The sequence below is a fragment of the Chlorocebus sabaeus genome, chromosome 17 (assembly GCF_047675955.1).
Source record: "Chlorocebus sabaeus isolate Y175 chromosome 17, mChlSab1.0.hap1, whole genome shotgun sequence".
Taxonomy (NCBI): Eukaryota; Metazoa; Chordata; class Mammalia; order Primates; family Cercopithecidae; genus Chlorocebus; species Chlorocebus sabaeus.
In genome coordinates this window covers 52,023,644-52,039,199 of record NC_132920.1, presented here as the reverse complement: position 1 = coordinate 52,039,199, position 15,556 = coordinate 52,023,644, and the positions used below count along the sequence as shown (strand labels likewise).

Below are 15,556 nucleotides of genomic sequence, written 5' to 3'. Positions count from 1 at the left end.
TACTTGAGGGGTTGAGGCAGGAGGATCACCTAAGCCTTGGGCAGTCGTGGCTGCCACTGCACTCCAGTCTGGGCAACAGAGTGAGACCTTGTTTCAAAAAAAAAAAAAAAAAAAAAAAAGAAAGAAAGAAAGAAAAAAAGAAAGATTGTGTGCCCAATCCACTTGGATAGCAAAAAGACACATTCAGGATTCAACCCCAAATTTACCTGACTCCAAAATTTGTGCCTTTTCCACTAATTTTGGGTGGAGATGTAGGCAGCTATATATAGGAATTCCCCATCAACACTGAAGGATAAGAAAAGATGCCTTTAGCAGCAGCCAAAATGCAGTTATGCCATTGACAAAGAATCACAATATTTGCCTCAAATTATTACTAGGTTTCTCTGAAATTGGTTTGCTAGTTGGTTGGAGAAATGTCATAGATTTTGATGTGATCAAATCATTCCAGGTCTCTGAAGGGCTTAACACTACCTTCTCCATTGTGTCATGTAATCCTAGGGTTTAGGTTGGTTGTTCCTTCTCTGAACATGGCCCATCTAGTCTCATTTGAGTACTACTCAATTGAAAGAGATGATAGATAGACAGGTAGATAGATAGAGAGCTGGAGAAGCGTAAATAACCACAGGGCCAAGGTAACTGGGTTAATATGTTAAAAGGCAGATCGGTTCAAAACTCTCTTGTTAGTAGCAGTTCAGATACTTAGTGTTTGAGAAAGAGGTGCCTGGAAGCTTCATAGTGTTGATCATGATATGCTTATTTGGGCACAGGTGAAAGTGGCCTCCATCAGCGTTGGCACTGCTGACTGGTTTGACTCCTGGGAGCAGAATAGAGATGAAGGGACCTGGCAGCAGAAGACTCCCAAGTTGGAGCTGTTGGGTGGAGCCAAGTACTACCTGGAAGCAGAGCATCATGGGATAGCCCCAAGCAGGGGGATGAGGATTGGTGTCCAGATTCACAACACCTGGCTGAATCCTGATGTGGTCACTACTTACCTCCGGGAGAAGCACCAGATCCGAGCCCGAGCCCAGAGACTTCCAGAAGTACAGGTCTGTGCGTCTTCCCAGTCGCATGGAGCTGAACTCTGGCAGGAATAAAGTCCTGCATAGCCGGAGCACTGACTGGGAGCCTGGGGACCTGAGGGGTCATTATAACCTTGCTGTCAGAGAAGTAGGATATCTGTCTAACAGCATTGTGAAGATGTTTACAAACATGTGATGTCTTATTCCTGAGATTATCTTACTCATTGAGTTAGTTTTAGGAATTTAAGTTCCAAGTAAGTCTTCTTTTAGAAACTTATTTCCCAGAAAAGAGACAAAGTCCTCTAAACACACCTCTGACACGTGTGCATGCATGCATGTGAGCATATACACATTAAATTCCATAACTTTTGACTGATTCAGGCTGTATTTCCCTATAGTCTAGGTTTTCTAAGTCTTCTTTGAAAAAGTCATGTCCTATGGGTCTCTCAGCTGTGCCCCATATTTTCATTGAACAGTTTTTATGTATTATAGTTTTTGCATAGTTTTAGTTTTTGTTGTTCACTTTTTAAGTTGTTCACTTTTTAGTTTTTGTTGTTCACTTTTTGGTGTACAAAGACAAATCAATATGAACTCTGCCTTCTAAAGCTTATAGTCTAATAGCAAAACATGTACACAAATAACCATAGACAAAGTAGAAAGCAACAAGTGATTTAAGAGATTAAAAGCTGGCTGGGTATGGTGGCTCATTCCTGTAATCCCAGCACTTTGGGAGGCCAAGGCGGGCTGATCACAAGGTCAAGAGATTGAGACCTTCCTGGCCAACATGATGAAACCCCTTCTCTACTAAAAATGCAAAATTTAGCTGGGCGTGGTGGCACGTGCCTGTAATGGCAGCTACTTGGGAGGCTGAGGCAGGAGAATTGCTTGAACCAGGGAGTCGGAGGTTGCGGTGAGCCGAGATCATGCCAAAGCATTCTGGCCTGGTGACAGAGTGAGACTCCGTCTAAAAAAAAAAAGCTGCATAGAACTTACTCCATAGCAAAAGTATAATGTGCCCTACACAGAATGTGTTGGAAACAAAGCAGAGACTGCATAAGCCTCCAAGAGAGGGTGCATGCCATGGGGCTGCTTCTGCCTGCCGGGCTACCCTTGGGTGAGAGGGGCTGAAAGTGCAACATTCAGTGGCAATTGTTACATCTCATACTGTCTATCAAGGGGCACAGATAAATAGGGAGACTGACACTTATATTATTCTAACAGAAGTTCTCATTAGGCAATGATGCTGTGTTCTCCAGAGGTTTCTGAATGGTAGGGCATCAAAAAGTTAAAATTATAATAAGAAGGAAATAATAAGCTGAGGAGGAAATGTCCTGTGTTCTTAGATTGTCTCTCTGGCTTAATTAGCACCATCATTTAGTCTTGTCTCTCTTGGCTTTTTTAGGTGCTGAATGTGTCAGGCAGAGGAAACTTCTTCCTTACTTGGGACAATGTCTCTAGTCAGCCAATCGCTGCAAATGCCACAGCCCATCTGGTGGGAGACTTCTTTAAAACATGAGGGATGGGGGTGGGAGAACTGGGGGTGGTCTTTATGCTCATGAGATAAATTTCTGGCATTTTTTCCTTTGTAATAGATTCAAACAACCATTGAGGAGTTACTTGAAGTAAAATGCAAACTGGAACCCCTTTGGGCTAACATCCTTCTCCGGCTTGGATTTGAAGGAGGTGCTGTCCCTGGCTTCACACATTCTGACTGTCTTTTTCATCATGGTCTTTTTTCTTTCTATAAAATGAGAACAATCCCCATTTCCTCTCCAAGGTGATAACAGAGTAAAAGAAAAAAAATGTGAAACCTGGATTTGGACATTGAGTGGCTGAGGGACTGGCACTGTGCTTGGGAGGGTGACGCTCAGTGTGGGTGTCAATAGGAAGGAAAGGCATTCCTGCTGAGCTGTGAGGTAGAGTGCAGCACCCTCCTATACTCCCCATGCCACATGCTGGGAAAAGGTCAAAGACATAGGTGAGAAACATGCAAACCTAGCCAGAACCATACTAATCTTCAAATTACATCTAAAGGAATTACTAATTAAGAAAGTGGTCTTAAGAAATTCTTAAAATGTGAGGGTATGTTTTTAAAACTACTAGTAAGGTGAACTAAATTCTAGTTATTTTTGAATACCTCTTCCATCTGGATATTCCTTGTCTTTTTGCTTCTGAATAGTTTTTCATATCCTACTACACAGAGAAAATGCTAAAGGATTTTCAAGGCTCCAGGGAACACAGAATGAGTTTCTTATTGCTGGAGCCTTCAAGCCAGGGGTGCTGACCACTCATGCTGTGGCCAGCTCTCCCAGGGCTGAGGGGCCCATATCATGGTGAACAGGACAGCCCATACAACAAAGAATTATCCAGCCCCTAAAATAGTAATAGTGCTGAGGTTGAAAACTCCTGTTCTAAAGTCTTCTTGTGCCAACGACTTTGCCCCTAACTGAGTTAGAAACCAAGGATGCTGGGGAGTTAGAGATGAGGAACTGAGGAACTCTAACTGAGAGTTAGAAGAGAGGTTGAGTTACTCAAGGTTGCATGGGTAATTGGGTTAGAACAGGGGGTTTTCTTAAGTGAGATGCTCTAAAATCCTCATGCACACATGTCGGGAAGCTCTGTCTTGTTTAACATCTATGCCTGTCTTTCTATTTTATCTGAACTGCATCCAGGCCTAGCAGTTCCCAACTCTGAAGGGGACCTCACCAGTGGAACGGAACCCTTCTGCGGCAGGTTCAGCCTCCGTCAGCCTCGACACCTTGTCGTAACTCCCCCGGCTGCCCAGAAGGGCTATCGGCTAGATCAGTACACACATGTGAGTAGCAGCCCTTGTGCTTCCGGGTCAGGTGGGTAGGGATTAGTATTGGTGTGTGGATTCGAGACTGAAAACTTAGAGGCACAAAGGAGTGATTGCTGTGATCTGCCCAAGGTGTTTCAGGCTGAGGTTCTAGGTCTCTCGACTGCTGTTTCAGGTATGAACAGACACCACTGGCCCCCACTTGTGTGTTGTTACCTGGAAATGCCTTTGTATTAGCTGTGAGACCCTGAAAGGTTTTATTCGCTACAATATTTTCTTTGATCTCTAAGAGTGCAGACCATGTCATTGGACAATCTGGTTTTAAATCCTGATTCCACACCCAATGTGCCTTCCATGTCTGTCTTAAGTACAGTTTGCCTTCATTTACTCATCTGTAAAATGGACAGTAATGTGGTCTATCTCTCAGGACTGTGGTATAGATTAAATGAGATAATGCAGTAAAGTGCCTGCACAGTTAGGACCCAGTGAAGGCTAATTATTGTTCCTCTAGCTGTTGTTATTATTGATGGATTGAATTGTCTGATGCATTTCTCAAACACCTCTTACATCCTTTGCTTCGATAGCTCCACCACCCTTGTAAAAGAAGTGCAGCTGATTTGCCCTTTGGGAACCGGAGTGAGTTTTGCTGGAGTGGTAGAGCTCATGGCAGTCGTTTCTAGTCTTTTCCTAGTCAGGCTGCTGTGGGAGTTGGGGCTAAATGGTTCATGCTTGAGCTCCTCCCTTCTTCAGCCTCATCTCTTCTGCAGGGGCGCCCAATGGAGGTGATTTTGCCCCCCAGGGAAGTGTTGGCAATGCATGGAGACAGTTTTGGTGGTCTCAACTGGGAAAGTGCTATCAGCATCTGGTGGATGGAGGCCAGGGAAGCTGCTGAACATCCTATAATGCACAGAATAGCGCCTAAAATATTGATAGTGCTGGGGCTGAAAACTCCTGCTCTAAAGTCTTCTTGTGCCAATAGCTTTGTCTCTAAATGAGTTAGAAACCAAGGATGCTGGGGAGTTAGAGCTGAGGAACTGAGGCTCAGAGAGGTTGAGTTACTTGCTCGAGGTTGTACAGGTAATTGGGTTAGAACAGGGGTTTTCTTAAGTAAGATATTCTAAAATCCTCACTGCTGAGCACAGTGCTAAGCATTTAAAAACTCTCCATTTAATGACGTGTGTGGTTTTTTTTTTGGCCTCAGAAAAAGTATTTATTTGTATTTTTCCCCAGTTTTACTTAGGTAGGTAAATAACAATTTAAGTTATTTGTCTCTCTGGCTACACTAGTAAGCTCTGGAAGGGCGGGAACTGGACTGACTCTCTCAGAGCCTATGGCAGGGTTCTAGGGATGCGGGCTCCTCACTACATATTGTTTGAATGACTGCTTCTTGCACTAATAGTACTGAAGGACTTATTTGGTGTCCATAGCTGTGTCTTGCGTACAAAGGCCACATGAACAAGATCCTGAAGATGACTGTGTCCTTCACAATCGGCTTTCAAAACATGGTAAAGAACACTACCTGTGACTGGAGTCTCACGAGGACCAGCCCCAAGAGGTAGCTAATCGGTGGGGAGGCATGGTGGGAATTTGGTCAGCTGGGAGGATTCGCTCTCTTTGGGACAGTGACCCACCTGAGGCACTAATGGTCTTATATTTGGGCCTCGTATACTAATTTGGGGATTTGAATATATTTTATTTGACAAAAAAGTTTGACTCGAGAGCAGTTAGTTGTTAAGAATATACTACTCCCTAGAGGGAGTCTGACATTTCTCATAGGAGTAGAATCGTAGAACAGCGAAGTTGGGGGAACCTTAGAGAACATTCTTTGACATGACAGGTGGAGGAAATTTGGGGCCCCAAGAATTTGTGATTCATCAAAATTCATTCAGCTAGTGACCCTGGAATAAAATTCAGCCATCTTGATCCCTTGATTCAGTGCTTTCCACATAATTCTCATGGATCTTGTAAATGGTCTTAAACCTAAATGAAACTGGTAATGTCCAGAAGTCTCAATCTTCTCTGTGGCTATAGCCTAACATTATAATTTGCTTAAGACACACAGTTAAACTGTAATTTGAAAATGCTGCTGACATTGCATGTCATGGATGAATGATTGACTTAAAAGGTGACTCCTGGTGTTATATCTGAGGCTGAGCTGAGCCCATCTTGGGTGGGATGTTTGCACCCATGGCACCCGGGACTGCTTGGGTGCAGGGGCTCATGGGGTCTCTCTCCTGGCTGCAAAGCCCGCAGACCCCCCAGGTTTGGGAACAAGGGCTCTAACGGGAGAGGACTGCAAGTGCTCGCTGAGAGCCCAGTTCCACTCCACGCTGTTTTTCAGCTGGCAGTTCCATTGCACTGACCTCTGGGAGACTTGTGTGCGTTGCTCCGGGGATCTCCAGCCCCCTCCGGCAAACTCCCCAGTGCTGGTTCATCAGATTGACCTTGTCCCTCTGGTGCAGGAGACGGGCCTGTTCTATGTGGATGAAATTATTATTGCAGACACAAACGTAACAGGTAATCAGCAAATTCTCTCTCCTCCACGAGCCTATCAAATGCCTACCTCAAACTTTCCTGCTAGGGGTTATTGTTTTTTTAATGAGGAGAGAACAGGTGATCCTCCTTTTTGCCTGCCTTGGCTCTAGAAAACAGATGGGGCTGGGATTGTGTGCCTTTGGTTCTATGTCTCTCTAGTCCCTCTTCTTTCCTATTTTCCCCACTATTTGCTTTTGCTTCTGGTGTCTGTACTCTTACTCCAGTTTTCTCACTTTCTTGCTGGGAAGTCTTGGTTTCTTCATCTGTAAAATGGGTATAATAAGGACTCTACTTCATTAGATTACTGTGAAGATAAAGTTGAATATAAAGCACTCCTTACTGGTCTTGTCCATAGAAGGTGCCTAATAAATATAAGCAATTATTGTTATTAGTATTATCATCATTAGGCTAGCAGGATTTCTCCACCTCTCCATGAGTTAATATGTCATACCAGGTGCTAGAAGGAACACAGCAGCGTCTGTCCCTGTAAATGGGCTAAAAGTCTGATCTCCAACCTTCAAGACAGATGCAGTGAGAGTTGGAAGGTAATCATCTTCTTCAGAGAGAAGACCCTTGTCCTTTCTGTCTCTCCAGACCCTTCCCACTCATTATTTAGCGATCAGGCCTGGCTTTTCCTTCCTGAAGTTTCCCTTGACCACTCTTGGGCACAGTGGTCTCACCTGGCTCTTGCCCGCTAGTCTTAGGGACAAAGTCCTCCTCCAGGGCCCTGCTGAGGTGGCCGTTTGTGACAGGCAGCCACAGCCAAGGCAGAATGGTGCAGTTTGCCCTCAGTGTCTTCAGGCTTCCAACTTTTGCTCATGTTTCCTTCTCTGTCAAATTCCTTGTGGCTTTGGGGCTTGGTGAACCTACTTTTTATAGTTTCTTTCCCTCTCCAAGAAGAAAAAGATGATACCTTCATTTACATTTTGATTTAGAAAATGTACAACTTTTCAGTCTTTTGCCTAAACATTGCAGTACTGAAGGCAGGGGAACTTGGGGATGGGTGGCAAGAGGATTCTTTATCAGCCTTGAAATTACATCATCTTCCATTCTCATTGAAATCCCATCTCTTCTCTGTTTCCATAGTTTAAGTGTTTTGGGGACGTCTGGGTCATTGCTTATTGTTCCAAACCTGTTCGTGCTCTGGCACACTTAGAAAATGACACTACTCAAGCGACGTGCTAGGTGACTACCTGAATTTTTTGGTGCTCAGGACAACTTGTTGGGGGGTCTTTGGTGACCCCAAGTGCTGCCTCAATTTCCAGAGGGCTGAGGGAATCAATATTTCATACACTGGAGCCCACTGGTTGGAAAACTCAGGACTGGATAATAGGTGCTGTTCAGTTTTTCTTTTCTCTTCCTTTAATGCCATTCTGCCTCTCCAAACACTTGAAGCCAAGGATTCAGAACCTTTTCTTACTGCCCTCACCTCTTTGCCACCAAATTCTCTGTGTATCTGGAATCATCCAGGGGTGTGGTGAGGTGGGAGCAGGAAGGGAGAGGGCGGAGACAAGAGGGAAGATGGTGGTGGCATGCATGAAACGGTCTGCCTCCCACTTTGTTACATTAACCCTGCTGGCAGTGGCTCTGTTTTCAGAATTATTTAGTGGCAACAGAAAGTACACAATTGGGCTCAAAATTCATAGTTAATTGTATATCATTTATGTGATCTCAGTTTTACACTTGATGGTATTCCCCTGCCTAATGTCCTGTATGAGACTTCTTTTTATCTCCCACTAGCACTGGACAGTGGTAGCTTCCATTTATTTCTCATTTAGTTCTCAGAAGCCCATGAGTTGGTCCTATTATCCCCACCTATGGATGGGGAAACCAAGGCTAAAAGGCGTTGAATATTTTGCCCCAATTCCCACAGCAGGGCTGTGGAGGAGATCAGAATCTAGTGATCACCGAACCTGGAACTGAACCTTCAGTGATTTTACCCAGCTGAACAAATAATCATTTATTGACCACCTACTCTATGCCTAGCGTATGCTAAGAATCAAGCATGAGAAGATGAATTATACAAAGATGTTGCCCTTAAACTCTTTAAAGTCTCCATTGTAACCAACCTTGGGGAGGAGGCTAAAAGGATATTGATATTGTGCTGATCATTTTAAATCTTAAATCTCACTAAACTCCCTTTGTCAGGTAGATTACTATCAATCATGCATGTCATAATTCCCACTTCACACGTAAGAAAACTGAGTCTAATGGAGTGTGTGTGGATTAGCTGAGTGGGAATCTAGTAGAAGTGAAAAAATCAGGATTTGACCAGTGGTCTCTCTTAAGGCTTGCACTCTTTCTGTACACGTGCTGGCTCCACACTGTCGATAAACACCCAAATGCTCCTCTATGTGCCTCTGAGTGTAGTGCTCCTAAGAGGATCACCTGAACATCCCTAGAGATGCCAGGGGCTATGGGAAGGAAAGGAGGTAAGGGTGGCAGGCTACACTGCAATAAATTAACTGTGTAGGAGTGCCTCCAAGAGCATAGGGAGTGACATTTTGCTGGCTGGGGGGTTATTGAACTTTTCTATGGAATCAATCTTCATCTCCTTAAATCAGGACCTCACATTTTCCTTTTTGTGCTAAACGGAATAGCCTATCCTCCTGCCTCCTCTCCATGTGTTCTTTATGGCAGCAGGTAAGTAGGAATCTATGGTTTTGGTGTGTGCTGAGATCTGAGTAACTCACATCTCCAACTGGGAGTTTCCACACAGCAAGTCTCCTATCTTGAGTCACTTGATAGTAATTGGATCACTGGTCTCTAGTTTCTCAAGCTGATTCTGGAACGGCTCGCCCAGGGGGGAATCTGGTGGAATCAGTGTCTGTGGTGGGATCCCCTCCAGTCTACAGTGTCACCTCTTGGCTGGCGGGGTGTGGCACGGAGCTCCCGCTCATCACTGCACGGTAAGGAGTGCCTTTTGTACACCTGTCCCTTCTCCTAAGAATGCTTGTTGGCCTTGGCGGACACAGGTGAGACTTTTATCAGGAAAAGCTACCTGTCTTGTTGCTTAAAGCAATGTTCTCAATCTTGAGAATGCAGCACCAGATTCACCTGGACGTATTGTTAAAATTACTGGGCCTACTGTCAGAATTTCTAATTCAGTAGGTTTGGGGAAAAACTTGAGAATTTGCATTTTTAATAAGCTCCTTGGTGATACTGATTCTGCTGGTCTGGGGACTACGCTTTGAGAACTAATTCCGAATTAGTTAGTTTAAAAATAGTGGCATTTTGTGCTGTTCAGAGGTTCACATCACCACTGCCTTTTTTTGTTGTTGTTATTGTTCCCTTCATTGCATTCCTCATGTATTAATCTTGTTGAAATTCTTTGAAGTGAAATATCTAGAGAAAAATAGCTATTTCTAAGAACTCACCACCAGATGGCACAAGAGCCCCATAAGCATTGCTTTGTAATAACGATTTCTAGCCACAGTTTACAAAGCAGTAACTAAGGATCAGGCTACTTGTAAGCTTCTGGAACACATGTATAATCTAATTTGTTCTTTTAAATTTTCACCTAAACCTCAGTAGAATGGGAAGAATTGAGTGCTCTGCCTTTGATGTACGTGTATGTATACGTGTATTTATAGGTGTGTATATATATATTCACACTGTATATACGTGTATATACATATATATCTACATATACAGTCATGTACCACATAACAATGTATCTGTCAGTGATGGACCAAATATATGATGGTGGTCCTATAAGATTATACTACCGTATTTTTACTGTACCTTTTCTATGTTTAGATATGTTTTGATACACAAATACATGCCATTGTGTTACAATTGCCTACAGTATTCAGTACAGCGGCAGGCTTGTAGCCTAGAAGCAACAGGCTATACCATATAGCCTAGGTGTGTGGTAGGCTGTACCATCTAGGTTTGTGTAAGTAAACTGTATGATGGTTGCACAATGATGAGACTGCTTAAGGATGCATTTCTTAAAATGTATCCTCACTGTCAAGTGATGCATAACTGTATAGGTTTTTTTCTGTCATCTTTTCTACTATGTTCCAAAATGAGTTCTCGTACCTACAGCATGTTGCAATGGCGTATTAAAGGCAGGTGCAGAAAGTTTGAACCCGTGCTTTACTTTCCTTAACTAAATGTTTGTTCCCTGGTCCTCTGGGCAGGAAAAAGCAATAAAACCATCAACTGAAAATGAAGGGTTGAGACATCTTCAGTGGCAGAGAGGAAGCCCACCATATCGGTAGGCTCTAAATGCCAACATTTTTCACTCTGAAATGATAGAGGTGAATTAAGTTACTCTGAAATGATTCTCACATCGAGTGGTCCTGAAAACTCCCTTTCTGAGTTTCTTCAGGTCCCTTAGCTCTTTGTGGAAGCCTGCAGCCTAAGCAAGACAGGACACCCTTCAGACGAGGTCCTCCTAGGTGCACACCCCAACCCAGACATTAATGCTTTGTTTCTGACATGCCACAGCTCTGTGCCCACTGAAGGAACAGAAGAGGGATCTGGACTGGTCCTGGCGACCACACAGAGACAACAGCGGACAAGTCCACCTTTAGGAGGACACTTTCGCATCCAGCTTCCTAATACAGTGATTTCTGGTAAAGGGGCGATTGGGGGTGCAACACTTCTCACTCACATAATCTCACTCACATTTCCAAGGGAACAACATCCTGGGAGGTTGTCAGGTGATAGTATTAAAGCTATTTTGTTTATTTTCCAGTGTCTGAAAGTGACAATTCTTAAAATGAAAGATTTGGAAAGGGGCTTACTGTTAATGCTACCCCAACCTTTACATTTTGTAGATGTGCAAGATGTGTAGATGTGGAAACTGAGTGGATCAGCTTCCTGGGACTGTTGTAAGGAGTTACCACAAACTTGGTGGCTTCAAACAGCAAAAAATGGTTCTCTCCCAGTTCTGGGGCCAGAAGTCCAAAATCAAGTTGTCGGCAGGGCCACACTCCTGTGAAGTATTTGCTCCTGCCTCTTCTGGCTTCTGGTGGTGGCTAGCATGTCTTGGCTGTGGCCGTATCACTCCAACCGCCGCCTCTGTGGTCACATTGCTTCTTCCTCTTCTATCTCAAAATTTTCTTTGCCTCTCTCTTATAAGGGTACCTATTACATAATTGTATTCAGGGTCCACCTGGGATAATCTAGGACAGATTTTTCCTCTCAAGACCCTTAGCCACATCTTTTGCCATATGCAGTTTATTATTTTGCTTTATAAGTTAACGTTGATATTTTCCGGGGATTAGGCCATTAGGCCATCTTTTAGGGGGTTCACCATTCAGCCAACTACCCTGAGGCTTGTCAAAAGGTCATACAAATAGCTGATGACAGGGTCCAGTTGTGAACCCACGTATTTGATTCTTGGGTCAGTCCTCTTCTTTCTAGAGTTTTATAGACCAAGATACATGATAGCCATGGTCCATCAGAGTTAAACTTAATGGTGACACCACATACTATGGAGGATTTTAGTGGTCCCAACAAATGTAGAAAGAACTTTCAGATGCAATTAGAGTAGTGTTTGTAAATCTTCAAGAATACATACAATGCACAAAGAGCAAGGATTAGAAGTGATAATGATACATTACTTATTTGGTAGAAACGTGGGGAATCAGAAGCAAGGCTCAGTAGAACTTGAGAGGGGCTGTATAAAAGTTGGAACATGGTCCCAAAGTCTTCTGCCCTCCCAAGCAGAAAGTCCCTAGGCCTGTGCAGGACCTCTTGGGTGGGAGGAACAGAGTGGTGTTTTTATTATGATAGGGTGACTCAGGAGAAGTCGAAGATCCCTAGGTGTTGATTCTGGTAAATGGGGGAATAAACATCAACTGTGTCCTGCCTCTGTGAGGGCCATTAATGTGCTATTTATATTTGATTTTACTTCTCATGGATGACAGCTCATCCGTAGAGACTTCCTGCTACTGATTTATATCACTGATGATGCTCAGATCACCACCTGCAAAACACCTGGGGAAGTCAGCCTTGGCCTGGCCTCTTGAATGGTGATGGATCTGAAACTGTATAAATGTAGAAACATGTTTTGTAAAAGGATAAGAATTTTGTTAGCAATTTAGCAATGCAGTGATATTTTATTAACCCTTCAGGGCAGTGGGGAATTCAAGAGAAATGCTGTTGAGTAGGTAGAAGGCAACCTGGGTTTTCATGTAAACCTGTCTTTCTGCATTGGCAAGCTATGGTTGAGTTTCATTTTCTTCATCCCTAAAGTAGGTATTAGGGTACTCAATGATTCACCTCACAGGGCTGCTGGGAGCAGCTAATGAAATGGGAACTTCTGGTAGAGCGCAAAGCAGGGTTCAAACACAGAGACCTGTTATTCCTCTGTGGGCACATGGAATGGGGAAGCAGGTGGTTGGGCTTAAAGAAAATTCTAATAGAGAAACTGAAATTAAATGCCAACATTCCTCAGCTGGGCTGGCCAAGTTTTTATGGGTGTCAGCTGCTGTATGCCTCCCTCACTCCCTGTGAAAAGTGGCCAACTTTTCTCTGTTCACAGGGCCAGCTAAATTTTTCCAGGGAAGATCTAATATTTAATTAGACTTTCAGGCATTCAAAGGTGTGTGGAGTTTACATTTTGAGTTGACAGTTGAGATGATTTTATCTGACATGGCTGTGCTCTCTGATTGCTATGTGATATGGTATGAATGAAAGATAGTGTAATATAAAAAGTGAGTATCTACTTGTCTTTATCTTAGGAAAAAAATGGTCTAATTAGGGCTGGGGATTCTACTGAAGTTCCATTTTGACAGAAGGGTCTCCTGAAAATTTGATAGGCATCCTGGTATGTGTTGTGTTATCCTTGATGATGAAACTCTGTAAGGTGGATTAATTAGTATCTGTGTTTTCTGCATCAAAACCTTCTCTCACAGATGTCCCTGTACAAATTTCTGCTCATCACCTTCACCAGCTCTTACAGAATAACGCTGATGACTTCACATCCAGGTACCTCAATGCCAGTGACTTCTCTGTGAAGGAGGATCTATACACTTGCTACGAACACGTGTGGACCTTGTCCTGGTCCACTCAGATTGGGGATTTGCCCAATTTTATCAGGGTATGTATAGTGTCCCTTTTAGTGGTATGGATTTGCTGCCCTGGAGAAATTCTGCAAAAAAAAAAAAAAAAAAAAAAAAATCAGAATTATACAAATGGAAACTGTCATGAATTATTAATTTTGTTGGAATATTCGAGTAAAGGGATTCCATGATCTTTCTTTCTGGAAGTTTTCAACACATATTTTGTATCTCATATTCCTGAAAAAGCAATTTAAACCCAACGTCTGCCTTCCTAACTCACTGTAGGTAGTGAAGTTGTTGGTCAGTGTCCACCATGCAATAATTCTACATCTGTTATTGGATAATTTAAGCAGATGTGATTGACTTAGATGATCATGGAAGCAGATGGCATAGCAGAAGGAAGTTTAGAAAAGAATTTGCTGTCTTTGTGTAATGACAAAACCAGATGCTCTTGCATATTTAGGGTTTTAAAAAATAATCTAATGATCATCTAGCATTTGGTTATTATAAAAAGAAGCCGAAGATGAAAATTTTTTCCTAGTTGTATGGTGGTGTGGGTTATCTGATTTTCAATCGAAATTCTAGAAAGGAGATAGAAGAAGAATGGGAGACCTTGCTTTTATCTCATGGCACTGTTTATTTCCACTTTATTTTAATAGTTTGGATTGCAAACATATAAAATGGAAAAATGGAGAAGCAAAGTATCTCAAGACTTAGAAGATGGTTTATTGTACCTCTTTTGGCAATCGACTTGCAAATGAATATTTCTCTAATCTACTGGGGCTTTCCTTAGCCATTATTTACTGTTATGTTTCTATATTTCAATTCTGTCACTCTACTTTCACTTTCTAGCTATCTGATTATCCGAAACACAATGTGAAAAGACCCTTTATTATTTGATTAGACAAGATTAGATTTTGGTTCCATGACAGAATTTACCAGAAATGTAACCATCTCAGGTCTCTGATGAAAACCTTACTGGAGTGAATCCTGCTGCAGCCATGCGTGTGGTATATGATGGTGGAGTTTTTCTTGGACCCATATTTGGAGACATGTTGGCTACTGCCAACCAGCATAGTCAGGTGAGAGTGAATGGGCCATCCTAAGTGCAAGCTCCAGTTTCAAGTCTAACTCAGCTCCTCACTGATTTGTAACACGGACCCATTGATTTAGCTCCTAAGGGTCATTTTGCCACTGTGTAAAACAGGGGTACTTATGGCTGTCCTTTTTGTACCCCCCACAGGGTATGTACATTTCCCTGAAAATATAAATGCCTTGTAATCACAATATTCTATTATAATTATTGATACTACTGTTATGGTGCAAAAATTTGAGAATCTATATAGCTAAATATGATTTATGCTTCTATCTGAGGTATCAAAAAATAAATGAGCTAGGTCATTCTTTTTGTCTTTAAAATGTCCTTTTATTTTTTTCCTATCTTCCCATATTTCTGTTATAGGTCATCTGCTTTCCATTTGATAAAGTTTTAAAATACAAAAGCAATAAAGAATAGCATCAACACCTGGGTACCCAAACTGAAAATTGACATTGTCAACATTTTGATATATTTATAATTTTTGTCTTTATGGAAAAAATGAAACAGAATAGATAAAATTGAAGTGTTCCTTATTGTCCATGCCATGCCAATACCTCTTCCCTTAATAAGGAAACGCTGTCATAAAATATAATCTGTATGCTATTAATGCATTTTTTATACACAGAGAATCAGTGGAGTCATATCTTTTTTACCTTTCTCATTTCCAAGTAGTTTTTGAGTTCTATTAGATTAACATTAGTTCCAGTGAAAAGGAAATATATATAGTCTCTCTTTGGGAATCTACCATTCTGTGACAAAAGAGACCCCAACTAAAGTATCCAAATACACTCTAGTCTTTAGTTATATATTCACATAGTGACGGTGGAAGGAACATACTGAATTTGTTGGTCTTTAGTAGCAAATAAAGGGCTCGTCACATAAAGTAGGTACCTGGTTGGAAATACAGAGTGATGAGAAATCCTTATGCAGTTTAAGCATGTGAAATTTACTTCTATATGACAGAGAGAACATTTACTCAATATTTCGCACATTTAATTACAGAAATGGGTTTCAGCACGTCCACCATCATTTTAAGAAAGCTTCATGTGTTTTGAGCCATTCATTGCAATTTAAGATTAATTACTTG

At 42.2% G+C, this 15,556-nt stretch overlaps 1 protein-coding gene across 1 annotated transcript in view; it reads left to right on the top strand.

The window, feature by feature from the left end:
- Positions 1 to 15,556, top strand: part of PKHD1 (PKHD1 ciliary IPT domain containing fibrocystin/polyductin) — a 455,948-nt gene that overhangs the window by 26,315 nt on the left and 414,077 nt on the right. Inside the window, 10 exon segments of the mRNA XM_007972274.3 lie at positions 768 to 1,046; positions 2,422 to 2,511; positions 2,612 to 2,702; positions 3,692 to 3,834; positions 5,244 to 5,371; positions 6,158 to 6,333; positions 9,122 to 9,260; positions 10,807 to 10,934; positions 13,224 to 13,408; positions 14,330 to 14,452. Coding sequence (XP_007970465.3) covers positions 768 to 1,046; positions 2,422 to 2,511; positions 2,612 to 2,702; positions 3,692 to 3,834; positions 5,244 to 5,371; positions 6,158 to 6,333; positions 9,122 to 9,260; positions 10,807 to 10,934; positions 13,224 to 13,408; positions 14,330 to 14,452 — 1,482 coding nt within the window.